Genomic DNA, 23,236 nt, shown 5'->3' with positions numbered 1-23,236 from the left:
GATATCTGCTTGCTTCTGGAAAATGGAAAAATAAAGTGAAAGCATGCCCTTAATTCACTGGTGCCACAGGAATGTCCCAGGAGTATAAAACTGCTGGAAATGCTCTATGGAATTTCAGGTTCACCTGTGAATTAATTCATCCCCTGCTGCTCATGGCAAGGACAATGTCTTCTGCTCACCTGAACAGTACATGCTACTTTCAGAACCCACTTTGCTATTGTGCTGTTCAATGAGTTTTCTTCAATTGTTTGTATCCAGGAGCGTAAGCCACATCAAACACAAGCTAAAAGGACCCTTTATTAAGCCTCATATTTCATTGTTTTAATATTTCTTCCATGAGTGCGAGGGAAGATTGGTTGTTTTACTATGGCTTCAGTTATTAAAGAGTACATTCTCAGGATGTGTGTATATAACTGGACACTGTGGAGCTGACACCGAGCTACATCCTGGTGTATCTCTTTACGCCATATAGAGTCCACAGACTGCATCTCATAAACATTTTAATAAAAAATAGAAAACCACTTTGTTATGAAGTAGCAGTGTATACATCTATTTATTTATACTAGTTGTGTTGCCCAGCTTCACCTGGGAAATTTCATAAGACAATAGGCATCAGTTACAATGCCATCGATTAACCAAGTGTTTAAGAAGTTGTTTGTAACCAAGTGCTTTTCTGTATGCAATATTTGTACTTTTTTTCTACCAAGGGCTAAAACTAAAGGCAGGCAGTTTGTTGTAATAGTGAAGGTTTTAGACTTCAAACACTGAGGTTGTGGGTCCAAATCCTTTTATTGACACCGTGTGACCATGAACAATCTTACATTTAAGATGCTTGGATATTTTATTTCAAATATAAAATGATTTGCATTTATTGAAACATTGACATCTGCTAATCTGCAAACTGATTTTATTTTTTAACAAGTTCAATACGAATGCTCTTAATATCTTGCACTTCTGCGTATACAGCCTGCATCAATTCATTGTGCCTGCAGTACCTCATCAGTCAACGTAGGCCCCATGGCACTGTAGCAGAAGTCTGGGCACTGCAGGATATCACATTGCTATTATTCTCGTTACTCCGTTGCTGTCATTTGCTCACACACTTGTTTTTTTTTTTTTCTTTTATTTGTGACTCCTACAGAGAGACCAGCAAAAAGAACATTTTTGCAGTTCTCTACTTCAGTCAGTAATGCTACAAGTTCACATTCATTTAATATTTTATTTTCTGTTTTCTCCCATGGTTTGTAGTAAAGATATCACTAAGGAAATGGCAAAATATGGTAATTAGATCATGAATATTCAAAAAGGGAGTTTTTAAGCCATATATGGTTACTGGTGGAGGGTGACAGGGTGTGGCTAAAACTGCGTGTACATTAGCAAATAGTTTTAAGTTGATTTGAGATTTATAAAGGAACTTGGCTTTGCATGTGACGTTTGATTTTTTCTGTGTGTACATAGTTTTGTTTGAAATCTAAGTAAAATTTTATGCAGAACTCTAATAAAAGCAAATAAATAATTGTTCCTTCAGTTTTTTTTTAGGCAAGAATAAAGAAGGAAGGATATAATTTACAATCTGTAAAAAAGGATAGAAACTCAAACTAAATAAAATTTGTTTTATGCTGTTCATTTATTGTCCTGTGTCTATGTACCTGAATAACTCTATGCTCTGTTATCCTTCTGTTATTAATACACTGCATTGTTTGTTTATTGCATAAAGCACATTTGGGTTATTAGTTGAGAAATATGCTATTGTTACATTACAACCTCAAACAGCAAGAGAAGGTGGATCTGTGCACACCTTCGCTAATTTATATTCTTTGTTCATAACATGAAACGCATCATTTAAAAGTTCTGCTGTCCAGAAATATGAAACACAGATATCCCACAGTGCCCTAGGTTTGAATCCAAAGACAGGCTGTCATCCATATGGAGTCTGCATGTTTTCCCCATGTTGGGGTTTTCTCCAAATACTCCAATTTTCTCCAACATCGCAAAAGACATGCAGGGTACAATAATTTGTATAGGAGGCACATGGGACGGACAGGCATATCAGCAGGAATTTAGGAAGATCCCTTACCCGGATGGGAGGCCCCGAGAGTACAGAAAGGCATCCCGGCCAAGAGAGGGACAGAGGTCGCACCCAGACAAGGCAGCCTTAAGGGATGGATGGACATCCCAACCAGACATGTACTAAATACCCTTCCTGGCCAGTTTAAAGAAGAGGACAGGGAAGGACTGTCACAGAGGGAAATTTAATTCCCCCAGGTGCTAGATGGCAGCAGCCCTCCATGATGGCGCCCATTTGGGAACCAGCAGGGAATGCTGGGAGTCGTAGTCCAGCATTACAGCCCTGCTGGGGTCCATGGGTGCTGCAAGGGGATGCTTCAGGGAGATGATCTCCCCAGTATATGGGACTTCTGTAAGGCCTGGAAGTACTTCTATCAGGTAACAGCCATGGCAGTGAAAGTACTCCCAGGTCCTCAATAAAAGGGCCTGCACTCCCTTGTCCAGGTGGGTTGGAGCTGGGAGCAAGGAAGGAAGGCAACACTCGACTACAGGGGGGCAGTGCGGTGGTGAGAGGAAAGGAATTGTAAGAAGAAGTGAATTGTGAGAAAGACTGATTGTGCCTTGCTACTTTTGAAGTATTTTTGGTTAATACTGTAAACCATCCTTTATTTGAACTTGGAACAGCATTTGTGTGATCATTTTGGGGTTTGGGACTTACTGGTGCCCGGTTGCATCATACAGGCAACTCCAAACTGGCCTCATATGGGTGTGGGTGTGTGTGTAACTGAGCCCTGGGATGGACTGGTGCCCTGCTCAAACCACCCATTAATTGGATTTAGTGAATTTGAAAATGCAATATTATAATATGGCATAATTACTCAAAGGCAGCAGATATGTAGCAAAACAGATGCTTGGAGATGCAAGGAAGTAAACATGACAAATATAACAGTAAGTACAATTTACAGGAGCTTTACAAATTTTAAAAAAACTGTGTGTTCCTTGCAAAAGGAGGTAAAATTACAGTACAGGAAATTTGTTGAAAAGTTTTCTAGCTGGCAGTTAGTGCTCATAATGACATTTTTCAAATATAGGCATGCCCTCTGGCATAGAGGTGATGTGCAGTGACCAACCTCCAGGCTTAATCACCAGTTTAGTTTTAGCAGCAACAGTGAGAAGGAGACAGACAGCACATCTCTTTAAAACTCTGCTGTCATCAGAAGGCCTACTTAACCTAGAAATCTTCTTCTTTTTTCCTCATCTTTTCCCAATTCAATGTGGCATCGATGTTCTTGATCAACCTACCTCATAAAGAGTGGTGCTGCACCTCCTCGCCAGTCAGACCACTTTCCTTCAGATGTTCTTTTACTTCACCCATCCACCTCTGTTTGGGCCTCTCTCACTCTCCCCGTACTTCCATTCCAATCACTCTTTTGTCCACATATTCATTGTCTCTATATGTCCCTACTACTTCAACCTACCTTCCTGTACTGTCTTAGATATCTCTCCCACTTCTGTTGGACCTCTGATCGTTTCATTTATTATTCTCTCCATTTTTGTAACTCCACAACATCAATCTCAACATTCTCATCTCTTCCACATCCAAGTTGTTCTCCTGTGTTCCTTTAACTGGCCATGTCTCTGCTTCATACATAATTGGTGGTCTTACCATTGTCTTAAAAACATTATCTTTAACTTTCACCTTAATTCACACAATAGCTCTGATACCTTCTTCCAGTTGTTCCATCCACACTGCACTCCATGGGTTATTTCTGAATCTATTTTTCCATCTGAGGTTAGCACTGATCCTACATATATACACTCATATTTATCCACTTGTTTCAGTAGCTCTCCCTGCAGGCTAACATCTGAGTACTGATCATCATTAAACCTCAAGTATTCTGTCTTGTTTCTAGGTAGTTTCAATCCTATGTCCTCCAAAGCCCTTCTTCGTTCTTACAACTTCCTCACCACTTGCTCTTGTCATCAGAAATATATGTCAAAGAATCGGAATATTATATTATTTGGGTACAACTAAACTAACTAATTATCTTTGTGTTAAATGATTTCTCAGCTTCTGTAAAGAACAGAGAAGAAACTGAATCCCCATAATGTGGAGGAATACTTCCGACAAAATTATATACTGTAAGTAAATAAATGCATAAATAAATAAAAGTACTGTGAAATGTGAGCATAAGTTAATAAATGTGTCACTAAATATGTTTTTGTTTTTTATGTATTTATTTAATTAATTTTGTCCATAATATTTCTCCAAATGCATCATGAAATACAACTTGGAAAAAAACTGTCACTTTCACTCATTAAAGTTTAGAGGATGTGCTCCACAGAGACGATGGGCTCTAGCATATACTGTTTTGATTGGTGAATTGCCCTCTGTAAATTGCTCATGCCTAATTCAATAAGTCTGTGAGGGAGATAGAAGTTAATGAAATAGAACAAGAATTAGTTAGAAAAATACTCCTCCCAGTGAAGTGGATTCTGCTGAAGTTATCACGTAATTCAGAGAGAAAACTGAAGATTTATCCAAAGAAATTGCAATGTTGGCAGCCCTTATGGTCCATGATATCAATAAAACTATTTTTGAAAACATCAAAGAACCAGTGCTCAGGTGATGAAGTGACCTGCCCTGGACGCCATTCCAGCTGAGTCAATAGAACACTTTATTTTATGAGGTTTAAAAGCATGATAGATTGCAGATCTATATGTTGTATTAGAAAAGAAGATCACAAGGCTAATAAGCTAGTGTAAGATATTGTGAGCTGCACCTGTATCAGTTTAGACACTTTGGCACGTAAAGCCCAAAGCAGCGCCAACTAATATTTTAAACTGAATATTTCTCTCTTGTTTTACGAGTCTAAACTTTATTTTAACTTCAATGTTATTATCATACATACTCAGTACAAAGAAAATCTTATTTTGCAAGTCCTCCAGCAATAGACAAGAATAGACAACAAAAGAAAAGAATACACAGCAATAAACTAAAAACACTCAGGTGAAAGAGAAATGCAAAAACAAACAGAGGTATGAGTGCATGTGAAAATGCAAATAAATGGTTCAATGTAAGCTCTGTAGGCATATTGTCTCAAGATGGCCTTCCATCCTCCAGACACGAGCTAGCCTGCAGTGCTGATGGGAGGGGCAGTGTATGGATTCTATTTGCAAGCCTGATGGCATAAGAGAGAAAATGGCCTCTTAGCCTTGATGTTCTAGTTGCTATAACCTTATAGCATCTTTCTGCTGGGAGCAGTATGAAAACAGTTCATGTTGTGGGTGGTTGTGTCCTTATATGGGGCTTCCTGAGAACGCTGGCATTATGGCCGTCCTTTAGTGCAAGTAGTGCTGTTCCAATGATATTTAAATGATATAAAGTCAGGAGCATATTGGCAGCTACTTTTAAAACAACTTTACAGCTCTGATCAGTGGCAAACATGATCAATGGAACTATAAAATGGGTGAGTTGGAGCACCATACTGGGTGAACTCCGTATAACAGTTTTCAATCCATAGATCGCTGCAGAGATGTCTTTACAACCACACGTTCAAAACAGAACTGAAGTAGGATAGTGGCTTTGTTGGCTATATAGGTCTTCGACAGGAAGGGGAGAGTCCAGGAGGGCGGGTAACAGAAGTGACATCAGCACTGGAGTGGCGGTTAGGCTTCCTTTCTGCAAAGGGATTAAACTTGGTTTGATGGGTTATTACCATTAACTGCGTCCTTAACTTGTCCCCCTTATATACGTATATATTTAGGAATAATTTACCTCAATGTTTGGCTAATTGATCTGTTAAAATGAAATTAGGAGGATTTTAAACTATCTGAGACCTCATTTAGAAAAACATATTTGTAATGGTGGAGCTCATTTGAAAAATGTTATTTTTTTTAATATTGTTTAAGATAGGGTAAATAAGCTGCATGGATTAATCAATTTTTTAACTACTTCTTTTCCTAACTTGTGCCAAGTGTCAAATGACTTTTCATACTATACTTTCAAAAATCATCATATTTTCACACAACACTCCAAGAAATTCTTTCTCTCAGCTTTAATAAAGTCTAAGCAAAGCATTTCCACTGGCAGTGATAAACTTCAGAAATCTATTTTTGTTTGGAATGATAATAGCTGTTTTAGATTCAATCTCAAGGTGCTCTGTGTGTGAAGTTTGCATGTTCCCCCTTGTTTTATGTGTGTTTCCTCCTGATGCTCAGGTTTCCCAGCACAATCCAAAGACATGCAAGTTACAGTATATGGATTGGTTGAGCTGAATTGGCCTGTATGTGTGTGTGGGCCCACCTGTGATGGGATGGTATCCTGTCCAGAGATCACTCTTGCCTTGCACCCTGTGGTTGCTGGTATAGGCTCCAGCTGCTCCATGACCCTGCTCTGAATGCACAGATTTGGAATATGGATTAATAGAGTATTGTTTTAACAATATGTTAGTTTCCCACTTTTTCCTTTTAGTACAGTAATATTCATGTGGGACAATGCTGTATGCTTGAAAGGGAATTTTTTTTACTGTTTTATTACATGAGCATTGTTATTTGTCATTAAATGACTCTGATGTCACTATAATAATAATCTTCTTGTTGGGTCCCAGTATGGTTCAGATTTTCTAATTTGGTGCGGCAGATTAAAAAGTTAAAGAAGCCCTGCTTTAGAGATATTAAAGCACATGTCTGATGCTGTCTACCTCTTTATTTAAATGTTTAAAGTAAATTGCAAGTGAAACTAGTGCCCATCTGACTCATATATACATTTATTTAAGGCTAAATCATCATTATACAGTACAGTAACAACACATTTATATTAGAATGTATGAATTATTTTGTACAATTCATTATTGGAATTGTTTTAAACAGAACATACGAACATGATATTAAACAAATCCATTTATCAGCATAATCTGCATCATTCTTAATTAAAATGGCACAGGTTGTACTATTTTTGTATTTAACACAATACACATTGTGACAGATAGGGGGCGCTGTCGTCCCCTTGAACCCTCAGACCAGATGCCAGACACCAGATAAAAGTCCAAAATAATGACTTTTTATTATAAATAAGTGCACAAAGCACCCTCCACTCCACAATACTCATAAATATACACAAATACAATTATCAATCACAATCCTCCACTCCCAGACGCATTGTCACCCTTCCTCCCAACTCAGCTCAACGTTCTGGGGTTTCCCACAATCCTTTATAGTCCTCAAACCGGAAGTGCTTCTGATCCTCCCAGTCCATGTGAATCTTAGCACTTCCGGGTCAGATCAAAACTCCCCTTCGCCTCAGCCTGGAAGTATATCATCTCTTCCGTTTCCTTTATTGTGAATTGCTTCCGGGCTATATTGATAGTGCAAGTCCCTGGGCCTCCCTGCAGAGTGCCCTGGCAGCACCCATGGTATCCAGCAGGGCTGTGAAGAAAGACTCCAAGGTCCATAACGCCCTGCTAGATTTCGGGGCACCTCCATGTTGCTGGGAGGGCTCCATCTATTGGCATGGGGGTATTGGCCGGGATGAACGGCCGGCCATACACCACAACATACATTAGGAATGCCATATTAATCTATTGAATCAGAGATTACATTTGGCAAGAACTTTTACCTTAACACTTTAAGTATATTTCCAAGCAAGTACTTTCTTACTTTTACTTACATAGAAAGGTCAATGGGGCACTTCAGCTTTTACCAGAGTACATTTTTGCTCATTCTTCGAATTTTTACTTAAGTTAACTGTTTGTGTTCTCCCTCCATAATTGTTGATCTATGTCTGAAGTAATGACAGGAATGGCTAATTGTTAATTCATATTTTCTGCCCTGTCTTAACAAACATTATCCAAAAAAAGTCCCTTACCTGGTCAAAAATGTGAGCAATGCTGGCAATCCTGAAAGTGACCATTGTAAGTGTAGATTATCTGGAGATAGATAAACTCTAAGCTACTGAACTGGATATGTTTGCTTGATTTCTACTCAAAATGGGAGGAGTGCACATTATGTCAAATGAAATGTATTTTTTAGCAGCTGTTTAACTTCCATGTCTTTACTCATGTGTGCCACTGCAATATTTATTATGAAGTTGGTAAGCAATAAATAAAAAAAATTATATTTCTGCATATACTGTATACTTTAATAATGGGACCAAAGTCCTGGTTATTTGAAGATTTTTTAAGTCCACTTGCAAATGTAATCTGTTAACAATTAACAATGTCATATTACCACAGTTAATATACAATAAAAATCTCAGTAACAGGTTAAAAATAAACTGTAAATTAAATGAACATCCTACTTCAAGGTTAAATTATGATCAGTTGGAAGCCTGCTCACATTAACAAAGGATCTATTAATCTGTGAAAAATGCAATTAAACACCAATGCACTGATCCTTTGTAAACCCACATTAGAAATAATAGGCATCAACTGAATGACTTTGTAATAGAAATAAAATTAACAAAGCCTGGCCAGAAGTTAAGACCATAATCAGACAGATAACAGTTTTAGCATCCATTTTTAACTCTTCTACCCCATGAAATGTCACAAGAAGCTAGAACACATCCTGGGTGTAAAGAAGGAACCAAATCAAGACATGGCACAAGTTCCATCAATCCATCTATCATCCAACCCGCTATATCCTAACTACAGGGTCACGGGGGTCTGCTGGAGCCAATCCCAACCAACAAACCCCGGGCAGGGCGCCAGCCCACTGCAGGGAGCACACACACACCAAGCACAATTTAGAATCACCAATGCAACTAACCTGCATGTCTTTGGACTGTGGGAGGAAACCCATGCAGACACGGGGAGAACATGCAAACTCCATGCAGGGAGGCCCCAAGAAGCGAACCCGGGTCTCCTAACTGCAAGGCAGCAGCACTACCCACTGTGCCACCGTGCCACTCTTGCACAAGTTCCTCACAAGGCAAACTTTCACTCACACCCCACTCACTCACACCAGGCCAATTCACCAAAAATGCAGTCATGAAGGGAATGTATGACCTCTTCAGTGACAGTACCTACCCTGGGATTTGAATTTAGGATTCTGGGATGATGATATACTGCAAATTACAACTACTGTACAGTATGTGCTGTCTTTAACAACCTCAAATAAATATAAGAAGTTAATATAAATCTAGTTTTTTTGTTAGAATAACACATGTAGGCTATCCCTGGTAGGAGCAAAAGTTGAACTACATTGTATACTGGGTGAAGAAGGCAGCAAGATTACCACAAAACATGACATAACTGCCCTTGGTAAAAGGAACTGATGTTACTGAAATTAAGTGACCCATCCATAAAAGACTCTTATAAAAACACTCACAAGTCTGGATCTACAGTAACTAAAGACTTTTCACAGGTTTGTTTGCTCTATGGGGATGCTATTTAAAAAATGTCTCTACATTGAATGTTTCTGAAATAATTATTGGCCATACGATCCAAGAAGGATATTGTTAAGCCTTAGACCATACAAGTACGGTAAAGAGATAAGCTTTCTACCAACAATGAATTACAGGCAGTAAGGCAAGGTACAAGATCCCCGTCAAGTGAAAATCAAGTTATATGTCACTTTCAGGAACAGGAGGTGGTAGTTTATGTTGTAATTTGTGGTCTATGAACGGTATTGTTTTCAATTTTGGCACACGCTACTTATGTCTTACTGTATGTTAATTACACTAGACAAGAAAGATTTTGTTTCCTGAAAACCTTTGGATATATTTTGTGGACGTTGGCTTGCTGATCACAAATACAGTATCACCTTTAAATTTTCCTATCATGTACCATTTTATGGTAGTTAGCTATTTTTGTGATTTCCCCTCATAAGTAGACACATACAATATAACTAAAAGTAGAAACAATGCTAACAGGAATGCAGCTCAGGAATAAACTTCTGGAGTTGTGAGACAGCTGCATTAACTTCTACTCTGCAGTGATACCCATTACACTAGACAACACGTTTTTTCAAAAGTTTTGTTTCTGAAAAATGTTTGGTGATTATAATAGACAGCTTCAAGCTGAACATAAATACAATTTCAGATTGACTGTATCTTGTAAGAATTTCAGGAAACAAAACTGTTACTGAATTTAGTGTTTAACTGCTTAATGATGCCGACACATTGCATTAATTCAAGTGAGTTAAAAATGTTTTGCTGCTGATTTTCGCTTGTACTCAGTATCTGATTCATCTCATTTCATTCTCCAACAATAGCCGACCTGCATTGATGGATTACAACTTCCCTGATACGAGTTTTACATCATTACAAAACCTTTCACCATGTCACCACTGACTGTATCAAGTCCAAGTGTGAATGAAATTAATCTTTAGCAATACGTCACGAAGGCAGTTCAGGAAAAAGAGTCCATAATTGATGAGACAACAGTTCTAACCACTACACCAAAGCTTTTTTCAAGTAGTTTAATGTGCCACACTTTTGTATCCTGGAAACAAATGCTTACAGAGTGGCCGTTTCTTTTTAACGTTATGAGACTCTTTAGCATGGCTGTCCATTAGCAGCACTCGGTATATCCAAGCCTCATTCCTGGTAGTAGAGGCACTACTTTTATGTCACCACGGATGTCCAGGGAGTTGTACTTTATACAGTATGTATACCTATAATATGAGAGGAAATTGAAAAAATAGATTGCAATAAACTGGTATTTGATAGGAAAATTTAAACATGATTTTTGTGATCAGCATGCCAAAATCTATAAGATGCACTAAAAAATGTTAAGGAAGCAAAGTTCTCACCATCCAGTATTACTACTATTATTATTTATGCTGTTGCTGTGACTATCATTGATAAATGACTTTACAAATGGTATTGCCATTTTTAGTTCAGCTTATTCTTTTTGTATGGAATAGACATAGTTCCAACAATTAATGCTTTATATAAAATGAGTTTATGGTTTCTAATTCTATTTATTACATCTTGTGCTATATATAATCTGGTAGACCATATAGATTGTTTTAAAATTCATAACACTCTGAAACAATACAACATTTTCACCAATGAGTATGCTACATATTTTCTAATAGTGATGAATCCAACACCTCTTCTTAAGTCTTTCTCAAAAATTATACATTCATACTTCTTTTTAAACATTGTGTGATTGCACTCAATAGTCAAACTGCAATATTTTGCATTATACCTGTATATGCATTAAACTTTACCTTTCTTTATTATTAATTATTATTTAAATTTTGTTTCAAAAAAGTAACATAGTATACAATCAAGCTGACACAAATTGCAGAACTTATCTAACAAATAACTTCAAAATCAATCTTGAGAAAAAAACCCGACAAAAAAAAAAAAAACAGGACAGGAATTCAAAGCCGACACAAGAGAAAGAGACGAGAGCCAAGAACAGTGAATGAAAAGAAAACACATACAAAAAAGCATCTATTTCCCCTGATATAAATGCATATTCTAACATTTTTCAATTAAATCTTGCCATGTTTTAAAAAACAGATCCTCTAAGCAAGAATTAGATTTTTCACCAGTTTCAAATAGTAGAGAATGTCCCTCTTACCCACTGACTTATAAAAGGTGGGATGGTATTCTTTCAGTTAAGCAGGGTAAGTCTACATGCTAGTAGTGTGGTATAAGCACAATCAATGTGTTCTTCTCCATTTTAAGCCCATCTGGGAGTACACCAACCACAGCTGGTAATGGGTTAGGAGTGATTGTGACATCAAGGCTGTCTAAGAGGCATTCAAAGATTTTTGTCTAAAATAATATTAATTTGTTGAATTCCCAAAACATGTGGTCCAGGCTGACGCTAGATTGCAAAGCTTGTAGGTTGAATCTTACCCTGAATACATTTCTGACAATTTTAAATAAGACAAATGTGATCAACGAAAGTTGAATTATTGAGTGCTTGCTGCATATAGAGCCAGAGTCTATTCTATGCATGGCTGCCTTCCTAAGATTCTCTTCCCTATTGTACCTGAGGATCATTGAAAGGAAGAGACTTTGAAATAGTTTTATATATTCTTGAAATAGTGTATTGGTTTTTAAAACCGATCAATATTTCCACTGTAACGGAAATGTGTGGGAGGTCTGGAAAATTGGGTTGTTCAATTTTTACTTTGAAAATAGTGCAAAAACTGTATTGCTGGTTAGTTACATTTGAAGTGTTATTGTTCCTAAGATATAAAAGCTTCTCTGTCTCGAAATTGCTCCTGCGTTAGTCCTATATTGTAAGTTATTGATGGACAATTGGATTACAGGTATATTGACAATAATTAGTATTTACTGGGGCACAATGCATTGCATATAAAGAAGTACAGCAAGAGTTCATTTCCATTGCTGACCAGGCTGGTGTAAATTCATCAGTTCTTGCCCTTTTCCAGGTGTGTATAGGATGTATATTTGCCACCCAGTAATAAACAGAAAGTTAGATGCATTAAACCGTATCTAACCAAAGTTCCAATCAAAGTTATATAGCTTCTACATGTTTTATGAATCCTCTCTGATCAAATGCTTTTGTTGCTTTCTCTTATTTTTCTAGTATAATAAGAAAGCACAACCTATGTGGACTGTTCACCGATGCACCATACATGACAGGTATTCTTCGATTTTAGTTTTAAGAATTGCTTCTATTCATTTTACTGAAAAATATGTTAAGCTAACTGGCTTTTAGGTTCTGACACCATTTTATGTAATGGGAATCATTTGCTAGATTCAGGTCTTTAAGAATTTCCACAGTTCATTACTGATATCTTTAAAGTATATAATCACATACTTTCCATTTTAATGTGTATATTATGCTAAATTTCTATCACTCTTTAGGCTTACATAATGATGCTCCTCTGTCCAGTTGACCCTAAAATAAAACAAAAATAGAATAGCAAAAAAAAATCTGTTTCACTAATAAAATGTCTGACTATGCAGAAGGTGAAAAGCACACTGACCAAGCTCTAGAGAGCCAGGTTCAGACCTGACCCAGAGTTGCTGACTGTTATGCCAGCCTAACAGCGTAGACATCCACCATTTATCTGTTCCTGAAACACACCCTAGTTAATCTTTTGGCAATGAACGTTTTAGAGCAACTAATCTAAACTGCTATGATAGTTAAAGCAGCTAACCAGGAGATGCATGTTTCTTTCACGAATAACATAAAAAAAACAAAAAGAAGTCTCTCTCAAAGACTGAAAATAAAATTAAAAACACTAGGAAATCTTTGCCAAGATTCGTGAGTAAATTTTTTAAATAGTTGATTTAAATATGATTATAGCCAAATAAGACCTGTAAAGGGTAGTTCACCAAAATTCTAAGACGAAAACTGAGTTGAGACCAATGAGCTACCAGTCCAAACTAGAGTATTGAAATTAAGACTACCTAACCACACTTGTTCACTGTCCAAATCTGTATCTCTGACTGTAGTGCCCTGCGAGGCAAGAACACACCAGACAACGTTTTCTTAATGCAGGAAAACATTTATTTAATATGCTTTAACTATATAACAACTGTTGCCTATTCCCTCATCACCTTGCCTCCTTCTACACTGAAGTGCATGTAGATTGTGTCTTTATAGAGGTGGAGCACTTCCAGCCACTACATCTACATAGGCCCACCCTAGAATTAATAAGCACAGGCAAAGTTAATTTTGTTGGGGCGCGCACTATGTGCCCTGTCCAAGTAAGGTCAGGTGGGGTTGTGACCAGACCTGGAGAACTAACATCTGAATGCCCGGTAGGTACAGGTGAGTTAGGGGAAGCAGGGGTCAGGTCACCAATATGTGCCAGAAAAGAGTCAAAAACCTCAGAGGAATCCAAATGTGCTGGCTTGAGGCGATTCCATGAGACCGTCTGCTGTTTACCACCAATATCAAGCACAAACATTTTGTCTCCACATTCTAGGACTCAGAAAGGGCCATCATAAGGTGGTTTCAGTGGGCCGTGATGTGCAGGTGGCATGGAAACCAGAAGTGAGGAGAGCCGTGCTGGGCAGGATGTACTGGCTGGAAGGTGACTGCTGTGTCTGGGAGCAGAGATTGGTGTTGGGATTCAGTCCAGGGGACAGAACTCTACTGGATAAAATCCCTGGGCACACGCAGAGGCTGGCCAAACACCACTTCAGTGGACGAGACCTGCAGATCCTCTTTCAGAGCGGTACGTAACCCCAACAGCACCCACGGCAGACAGTCGACCCAACTGTCTTTGGAAAGGAAGGCCTTGAGGGGCCTATCAGGTCAACATGAACATGGTCGAAATGGCGAGCAGGCACTGGGAAAGGTGTCAGTGGGGCTTTAACATGATGATGTATTTTAGCCTTCTGACACAAGGCGCTGCCCAGTTCTGAACATATTTCATAAGGCCCCACCAAACAAATCTGCTCACTAACAAACGCTGGGATGCCTTTCATCCTGGATGTGAGAGGCTGTGTATGGTGTAAAAAATGTGCTGTGTCCAGTTGCTGGGGACAGTTGGGCAACCTGTGCTGGTGTCACACAGGAGCTTAGCAGTGTTGCCATCTAACTGCACCTCTAAAAACTGTAGGCTGGTTTCTACCAAGTGAAGAGCTTGGACCTTGCAAGAACAAGTGGTTTGTGGTCAACAAATGCAGTGAATGGCCGGCCTTCAAGCAAGAAGCGGAAATGTTGAATGACCAAGTACAAACTCAGCAGTTCGCGGTCAAAAGTGCTATACTTGCATTCACTGGGCCGTAAATGTCTGCTGAAAAACGCCAATGGCTACCACGCATCATCAGTCCACTGCTCAAACACCGCCGCATCACATGGTCTGACGCGTTAGTTGTAAGAGCGAGTGGAGCATCAGGCAGCAGGTGTGTGAGCATGGCCACGTCAGCTAAAGCACATCCAGGTCTTTGGACCATGTGACAGGGGACTTCATGGACTGGCCCTGAAATGCCTCATATAAAGATTGCATAAAGAGTGCTGCCCGAGGAATGAAGCAGTGGTAGAAATTGACCATTCCCAACAATTCCTGAAGGGCACGTACGGTGAGGGGTTGTGGAAAATTGGTGACAGCAGAGACTTTGGAAGGCAAAGGAATCACACCCTCTTTCGAAATTAAATGTCCCAAGAGATTTATGACAGGCACCCGAAATAGACACTTAGCAGGATTTATAATTTAACCATGCTGGATCAGGCTCTCGAACAAGGCTCGGAGATGGGTGAGGGGCTCCACTTTGGAGGAGTTGGAAACCAAGATGTCATCTAGGTAGACAAAAAGGAAGTCAAAATCGCTGAGGACAGAGTCCATCAACCACTGGAAAGTTTGAGCAGCTTTTTTGAGACCGAATGGTGTTCACAGTAATTCAAATAATCCGAAGTGGGTGATGACTGCTGTTTTGGGGATGTCCGCCGGGTGCACAGGTACTTGGTGGTAGCCACAGACCAGGTCCACCTTAGAAAAGATCACTTTCCCATAGAGCCGTGCCAAGAAATCTTATATGTTTGGAATTTGGCAGTGGTCTGGGATATTGTGATCATTCAGCTGGCAGCAATCCCCATATGGTTGGAAACCTCCATCTGCTTTGGGTACCATATGGGGGAGCGATGCCCATGGACTGTTTGATCAGTGCATGTTTTCCATGTCAACAAACTCAGCCTTTGCAATAGCCAGCTTGTCAGGGGCCAGTTGACGTGCGTGGGTGTGGACCGGTGGACCAGAAGTAGAAATGTATGTAGTGTTGCACACCATACTTGGTTTCTGCTGTGGAAAAAGTGGTTTTTGATAGCTGGGGGAATTTGTTAAGAAGGCTGGTGAAGTCACAAGTTGTAGCTATCATATTGTACAGGGTGGAGATAGTGATACTGCTGAGTGTGCATGGAAGGGTGGTGGTGTCCTTTGCAACTACAAGGCAACGGTTCTTAAAATCAACCAGCAACCCATTTGCACATAGGAAGTCCGCACCCAGCAGCGGCCTGGCCACCTTGGCCAAGACAAATTTCCAAGTGAAACGCCTGCGTTCCTTAGGTGATGATCCTAGTGCCATTAGCAGCCTCCAAAACGGGCCCTTCTCTCCCTGCAGCCACATCAATAGGAAATGCATGTAATGTGTGCCATTATCACATAGGAAATGGTGGCTGAACTGGGCATCTGTAGAGAAGGTGGTCTGCAGGTTCTGATGAGATAGTGTTGATCGACCCGAGTGGGTTAAACTTACAAGGAGGGCAACATTTCTTTGCATTCTTGCTGAATCGGGCATGATAAAAACACAGGTCAGTTGACAGTATGGCGGGAAGAAGAGGATAAGCGGTACAAGATGTGGGCATGCTAATGGGACTGATGAGTGCTACAGGTGGAAGATAGCTCTGCGAAGCAGAGTGCGGACTATCGGCCATCTTGGCTAACTCTCAGTAATCAAAGACGGACACGTTGGCCAGGGCAGTGCGCACTTGTTCCAGCATCTGTTGGAGAAACAGCTCTCTAAATATAAAACAGGGATTATGGCTACCTACCAAAGCTAACATGCAGTCTATCAACGTAGAGGCCCGGCAATGTTAGTAGCAGCTGTGCCTGCTCTAAATTTGTGAGGATGTATGCCTCTAAAAGGTATGCCTTTAAGGTTACATACTTGTCCGTGTCAGGGGGATTTTCAAGCAGACTCACCACCCTAGACGCTGTGGAGCTGCAACAACGTAGTAGTACCTCGTGTCATCTGCCATAATGTTCTGCAACGCAAACTGTGCATGTGCTTGGGTGAACCATACTGTGGCTTGCTGTTCCCAAAACTCCAGTAACTTTAATGCCACCGTGTTGGCAGACATGACTAACATAACTCTAGAATCATCCAAGAGTGTTGGGGTCACCACTGTAGTGCCCTGCAAAGGAAGAAAACATGCCAGACAACATTTTCTTAATGCAGGCAAAAACTACTGAATTTTATATAGAATGTCTTTAACTATATACATCTATTGCCTATTCACTCATCACTCCGCGTCCTCCCACACTGCAGTGCGTGTGGATTGTGTCTTTTTGGAGGCAGAGCGCTTCCAGGCACTACAAGACAAAGGGGCTTATGCACCACACTGCAATTTATTGGAGAGTCTTCATGATGTGAGTCAGGGAAGAGGTTCATAGCAACCAGGCAAGATACTCTAGATGCCCATTAACCATCCATGTTGGTTTCTAAAATAGCAATGTGGCACACTTAAAATTAAAAAAAAAAGTAAAAAATTAAAATCTTTCTCAAACTAAGAGCTAAAATTCAAACTTGTATATAAAACAGTGATCAGAAATGAATCTTCTGAAATATTAAAAAAATCTCATGAGCCAAAAGAAATTCCATGCAAAAAAAAAAAAAATTTCCAGCCTAACAAAATGGCTTTTCCATTTCTCAATACTGGCACCATGCGTCACTGTCTGAACCCTATCCGACTGGTTCATTTGATTCATCAGAGGGAGGAGGGGTTAGGACATGGTGAACAGGAAAATGCAAAGATGACAAGATTACATTTTTTTTGCCATGAAAAGAATGATGGAATAAAGTTTATTCAAATATAGATCTTTCCATTCTTCATGCATATCTTAAAACATGATAGCCTCTTAGCAATCAATATACAGTATGTTACATTTTAGTGTCTACAGAATGTTGTGGCTGAAGAAGCAATCATTCTCTATGCACTAAAAAACTTAATAGACCACTTATAAAGAGCGAGGAACCTTCTGTTTAACAAACAACTATATTCATTATGATTTATGGGTCTGAGCACTCTTGAAATGTACAGTTAAATAATTATTAAAATCTCATTTGGATATAATTGATATTTATTTAGATTACAAATCTATTATTTAAAAACACGACTTGAGTAACAGTAATTGCTGAATATTCATTTCTTTAATTTGAAAGACATAACACTGCCACAAGCAGCAATCCTGACCTCAGTGTCTGTGCTTTCCATTCATGGTCCAAAGACATGCCACTGATTGTTGTTTCTAACTTTCAGAGGGTAAATGTGTTTTAGAAATGTGTATGTTTCACTTTGTTTACCACATTATAAATAAGAAATGTGTATGTTTCGCTCTGTTTACCACATTATAATTAATACATCTTTATGTTTCGCTCTGCTTACCACATTATAATTATTAGTGTAACTAAGACATATCCAGCTTTCTTGTAATTTACCCTCTGAAGGTCTCTTAAATGATTAGCAGACCTTGGTTAATATCATATAAAGTGACTGTAAAACAAGCTGTAAGTAATTATTTTAGAAGAGAACTCACTGTTATAAACTCAAATACGACCCAGCAGCTCACTTTATTTTTACTTATAAATACTTCTTCAAGCACTGTTTGAAGAAGGTTTTAGCAGTGTTCCCTGCTGCACTGTCCATCATTACAATCTTCTAAAAATAGTAAGTAATTAATATTTCTGTAAGTAATATTTCTTATATAGAATCAGAAAGTATGATAAGATTGCTGAATCTGATATTTGTCTCAATTTTGGGGTGTTTATATTGGAAAGGCAGTATTTAAAGTAATGTTTTTTTCAATGTTTAAGAAAAAAATGCAAAGAGCAATTGCTTTCCTGTTTTAAGTAAAAGTACGGGCAATTCAGGTCATTCTACATATATGTAATATTATCTTTATGCTATTAAGATTGCTCATTACATTCTACACTTACCTGACAATTTAGCTAGTCTATCTGGCACTGCTCTTAACTGGATTACTTCACACTTTTCAGGTCAATAGGTCACTTAGGGTTTTTTTGTTTCTCTATATATGTTACCATTAAGAAATGCTGATATAAAAAATACAATATATTTATTTCCATTTACACTTAGACAGCACTTGGTTGTATTTATTATTTAAACCAAATACTGTCTCTTTAAACCCCTGTGACCCTGAATTGGTTTACCTGGACTTGAAAATTCTATATTACAGTGCCCTCTGTAATGTTTAGGAGAAAGACACGTTTTTCCTTGATTTACATCTCTGCACCACAGTTTAAAATTACAAATCAAACCATTCAGACATGATTAAAGTGCACACTGCAGACTTTTATTTAAGGGCATTTTGCATACATTTCAGTCACACAAGGTAGAAATGACAACACTTTTTATCCATTGTGGTGGATGACTGGGGCGACGACCCGGCCGGGAAGCCTTGGAGGACCGGAAGAGGGCATACGCCCAACTCAGACCACGTGGGGGCGACCACCCTGGTTGCTATGCTTTGAAGCTCAACCCTGTAGGGGCCTGTGGTCACCACCAGGTGGCGCCCCAATGCCTTGGAGACCCTGGACCTCAGCACTTCCGCCACACCCGGAAGTGCTGGGGGGAAGAAGAGCAGGGACACCCGGAGTGCTTCCAGAGATGCAGCTGGCACTTCCGCCACACTGAAGCATACCGGTGGAATATTGCGAGGAAACACCTAACTATTATAAAAGGGGCCGCCTTCCTTCATTTGATGGCTGGAGTCAGGTGGAAGAGGACAGAGCTCGGAGGAGAGGGGACAGGAAAGGCATTGTGTGAAGGCCTGGACTTAAGGGGTGATTGGTGCTGTGGCACTGGGTTGATGCACTGTATAATATTGTAAATAAACGTGTGTGGTGATCAACATCATGTCTACCTGCCTGTGTCCGGGCTGTACCCCACACCATACATTGTTTGATTTATAATTTTAAACTCTGGTGCAGAGGGGTAAATCAAAGAAAAATGTCTTTGTCCCAAACATGGAGGGCTCTTTCTATTACGTTAGGTCTCATTTAATCTTTTCATCTGCATTCACTAGCAAATATTACAATGTTACACTATGCTCTGTTGCTATTTCTTCAATTTTCAACATTCATATCTTTACTGATTGTTTTATAGTGGGTTTTGTGGAGACCATATCCTAAAATATTACATACTTCTTTTCCCACCACCAGATTCTTTCTTAGGTAGACCCACACAGATTTCCTCCACCTCTGCTCTGGTTCTCTTATTTTTCTATTCACTTCGTTGAGAATGAGACACAGCCCATAGACGCAACACACTTGCACCTGGGCCTGAGAAGGCAACTTGACCTAAGACTGACTGCTACTGTGCTTAACTTCTTCTATTACAGGATGTCTATTCTTTCCTCTATACCTCAAGTGGCAAGACAGAGGAACAAGAAAGCAAGGGGAGCAGGCAGTACACTTTTGTTCTGTCATTATAGTTTTTTACATTCATAAATGTGCCAAAAGGTGAGAGCAATTAAAAGTAAATTAGTGTGGCAATATGAATGATACAACCTCAAATATCTCAGGAGTTGTCATAGATGAAGCTGTCTGATACACCTAATCTGTGTAGTTTTGAATCTTTTTCAGTTTTGAAATACTGCAAATTTAAGACAGTTTTTAAGCTGCACCACTTTTGACTTGATGCTTTTCTAATTCTCTTTCAAGTAAAATTAACATTTTTATTGTTATATGGTTAGGCTTTCTGAATCAGTCACTTGTTTCACAAAACACTGCAAGTAAGGATTATAACTGTAACTAAGCAAAATGATCATATAACTCCAGTTTTTAAATCACTTCACTGGCTTCAAGTTAGGTTTAGAGACACTTTTAAGAAAGTATTTGTCACACATAAAGCTATAAATGGCTTTGCATCTTCTCGCCTTATAGAATTCATTACTGCCTATAACGCAAGGTAACCCAGGTGTCTTTAAAATTAAAAGTGTATATAAAAGTGATATAAGGAGGCAGAGTCTTTAGCTACAGAGTATCCAACCTCTAGACTGGTCAACCTATCAATATTAGAGAGCCCTTATTTATGTTAGTATTTAGACCATGCTTAAAACTTTACCATCACACACTCTTGCTGTATTACCAGTCAAAAGTCTCTGATTTGTCTTTACTAAGTCTTTCCCATTTCCTTTCTTTTGCCTGTGTACAGTATATGTTGGCATGTCTGTTTTGGAGTGGATATGCTGTCACCATTTCAACAGTTAAGCTAGCTGTCACTACACTGACGTGTTGCATTTTGGTGGAGAGTTCAACAAGAGCAGTGGTTTCAACAAACTGGAATATTTTTACCCAATCTGCATGTACAGGCATTGATGTGTAATGAGTAAAGGATAACATACAACCATGTGGGGCACCTCTACTGAGATTGAGGGTCTAAGAGATGTTGTCCTTTAATTTCTGTTAGTGACTTTTTGCTGTTTTATACATTAGATCTTGAACAATGGAGGACTACTGGATTAGAAGATTTGAAGACAGAGATTATGAAGAAGCACGGGAGGTTTTAATCAGTGGCATGAATGAACAATCCTCAACATTGTTCAGATGTGCTCTCCAGCAGCCCGGGATACAGTTGGCTCTGCTCTCTGTCTTCTGCTTCTTTTTCCTGAATTCTGCCTCCTTCTTGTTGTCTTCAGTAGTACTTGCCTTAACAGTCTTGGCAGTAAATCGCACAGCATATCAGTTTATCAGCATCTCTTGGACTGAAGTAGCCTTAAAAGATGACCTGCTGGATATCAACAAAAGCTACATGGAAAACAGTGATTCTTGTTTTTGGGTAGCAGAGTGCAATGGGAAAGTAGTGGGAACCATTGCAACACTGCCTTTTAAAGAGTTGGTGGGAGCCTTGGAACTGAAACGCTTGTCTGTCAGAAGGGGATACAGGGGCAGAGGTATTGGAAAAGCCCTCTGCAGAGCTGTCATTGATTTTGCCAAGGCAAATGGCTTCCAAAGCATAGTGCTGTGCACATCTGTGATCCAACTTGAAGGGAAGAAGCTTTATGAGAGATTAGGCTTTAAGAAAATGAAAGAGTACTTCTGGCCCTCACTAATAGGAAAAGCATTAGGCCTGGTGTTACTCCATTATAAATATGATATTTCTCTTCTTCACAAAGATAATTAAAATGGTACTACAATATTACTAGCTGTTTTACTACATTTACCATTAGAACACCAAAAAACCCAGCTAGCCAAATACACTCGGGCCACACGCAGCCAGATTTCCTCAAACCAGATCCTTATCAGTCAGCTCAGGTACTGGTGTAGCATGAGGGCAGAGTCTGTTTGGAATGACTGGCCAGCTCTATTTCAAGTGATTTGGGACAGATATTGCAGCCGACCTCACCAGAATCCACCTGTTAATAATTTATACTTGAAGTTAGAATTGTGCTAGTTCTGTTCCAGCTAGTATAATACACTCGGGATCTCAACTGGACAGATTTCTCCAAGTTGGATCTTAATCAGTCCACCCAGATGTGGCTGTATTACTCAGTCCGACACTGTTTGGAATGACAGTCTGTCTCTGGCCTAACCTGCTCCAGCCAGAAGTTGCAGCCATTCGCTCCCCAAAGCAGCTGGCACTGCACCAGAATCCACCCACTAATATCTTATACTTGATGGCAGAATTGCGCACTTGACTTGAACTCGTTAGCAAAGACTGCACAGCTCTTGGTCAAGTCAGTCAGGGTAGCAAAAGACCCTGCAATCAATATGCCAGAATCTGCTGCTTCATGTCAGAATCTCCCCAATTCCTTCTGGTGATCAATTCCTTTACTGCATTAACATTTACATCAATCCAATCTCATATTTACACATGATTTAGAAATTATTTATAAAATATATGACAATCAGACATAATGGCTTAATAATTAATTAATAGTCACAATGTATTCAATTAAACTTTATTTTTATCTAATATATAGAAAAGAAGGAAAGTGAAGAAAAATATGTAATTACAAAACACTGTATTAAAATAATCAATTATACTTAAATAAAAAATTGCAACAATAACACTGTAGTTACAAAGAGTCTATTGAAATAGAACACAGGGAAGAAATGGCTTCAGGTCTTCACAGAAGTCTCACCTTAGTGTCCATTGTAATTTTCAGCTACATCAAAATAGCCAAGCATCCTTCTATATAAAAGCGGTCGGGATTGTTCTTCCGTATCCGTGAGTGCTACGCAGGCGCGGAGCTTCACACACGCCCCGTCCATTTTGCAATGCACGATGGGATTTGTAGTTTTGTTTTTCCAGGTAAAAGTGCGAAGTGTGAAAGCGTAGCGGTATTCCGCTTATCACAGACTTACTACTTGCAGCTTGCGGTATGAAGCGACATGATGTGAGAAAAGTTCTGGTGCCCCCATCGTTCCCTTGCTTTTGTGCGCGATGCGCTGGAAAAATAGACAAAATTATGTCCCTGGGAATAATTAATGTTCATGGAGTACAAATGCCTCACCGCGTAGTAAATATCAGGGGGGTTCAATAGGGCGACCTCAATATAGAAAAAAAGTTTAAATGTCATCACAAAAATAACAGAAACTACGAGT

General features: G+C 39.2%; 1 protein-coding gene across 1 annotated transcript; it reads left to right on the top strand.

Moving 5' to 3' along the window:
- Positions 1-3,853: 3,853 nt before the first annotated feature.
- LOC120528651 (probable N-acetyltransferase camello) lies at positions 3,854-22,472 on the top strand. Its single transcript, XM_039752813.1, has 2 exons — positions 3,854-4,149; positions 21,125-22,472. The coding sequence occupies exon 2, from the start codon at positions 21,135-21,137 to the stop codon at positions 21,810-21,812; it is 678 nt and encodes a 225-aa protein (XP_039608747.1). The 5' UTR covers positions 3,854-4,149; positions 21,125-21,134; the 3' UTR covers positions 21,813-22,472.
- Positions 22,473-23,236: the final 764 nt, after the last annotated feature.

The sequence above is a fragment of the Polypterus senegalus genome, chromosome 4 (genome assembly GCF_016835505.1).
Source record: "Polypterus senegalus isolate Bchr_013 chromosome 4, ASM1683550v1, whole genome shotgun sequence".
Lineage (NCBI taxonomy): Eukaryota > Metazoa > Chordata > Cladistia > Polypteriformes > Polypteridae > Polypterus > Polypterus senegalus.
This window is presented reverse-complemented; position numbering and strand designations above follow the sequence as displayed.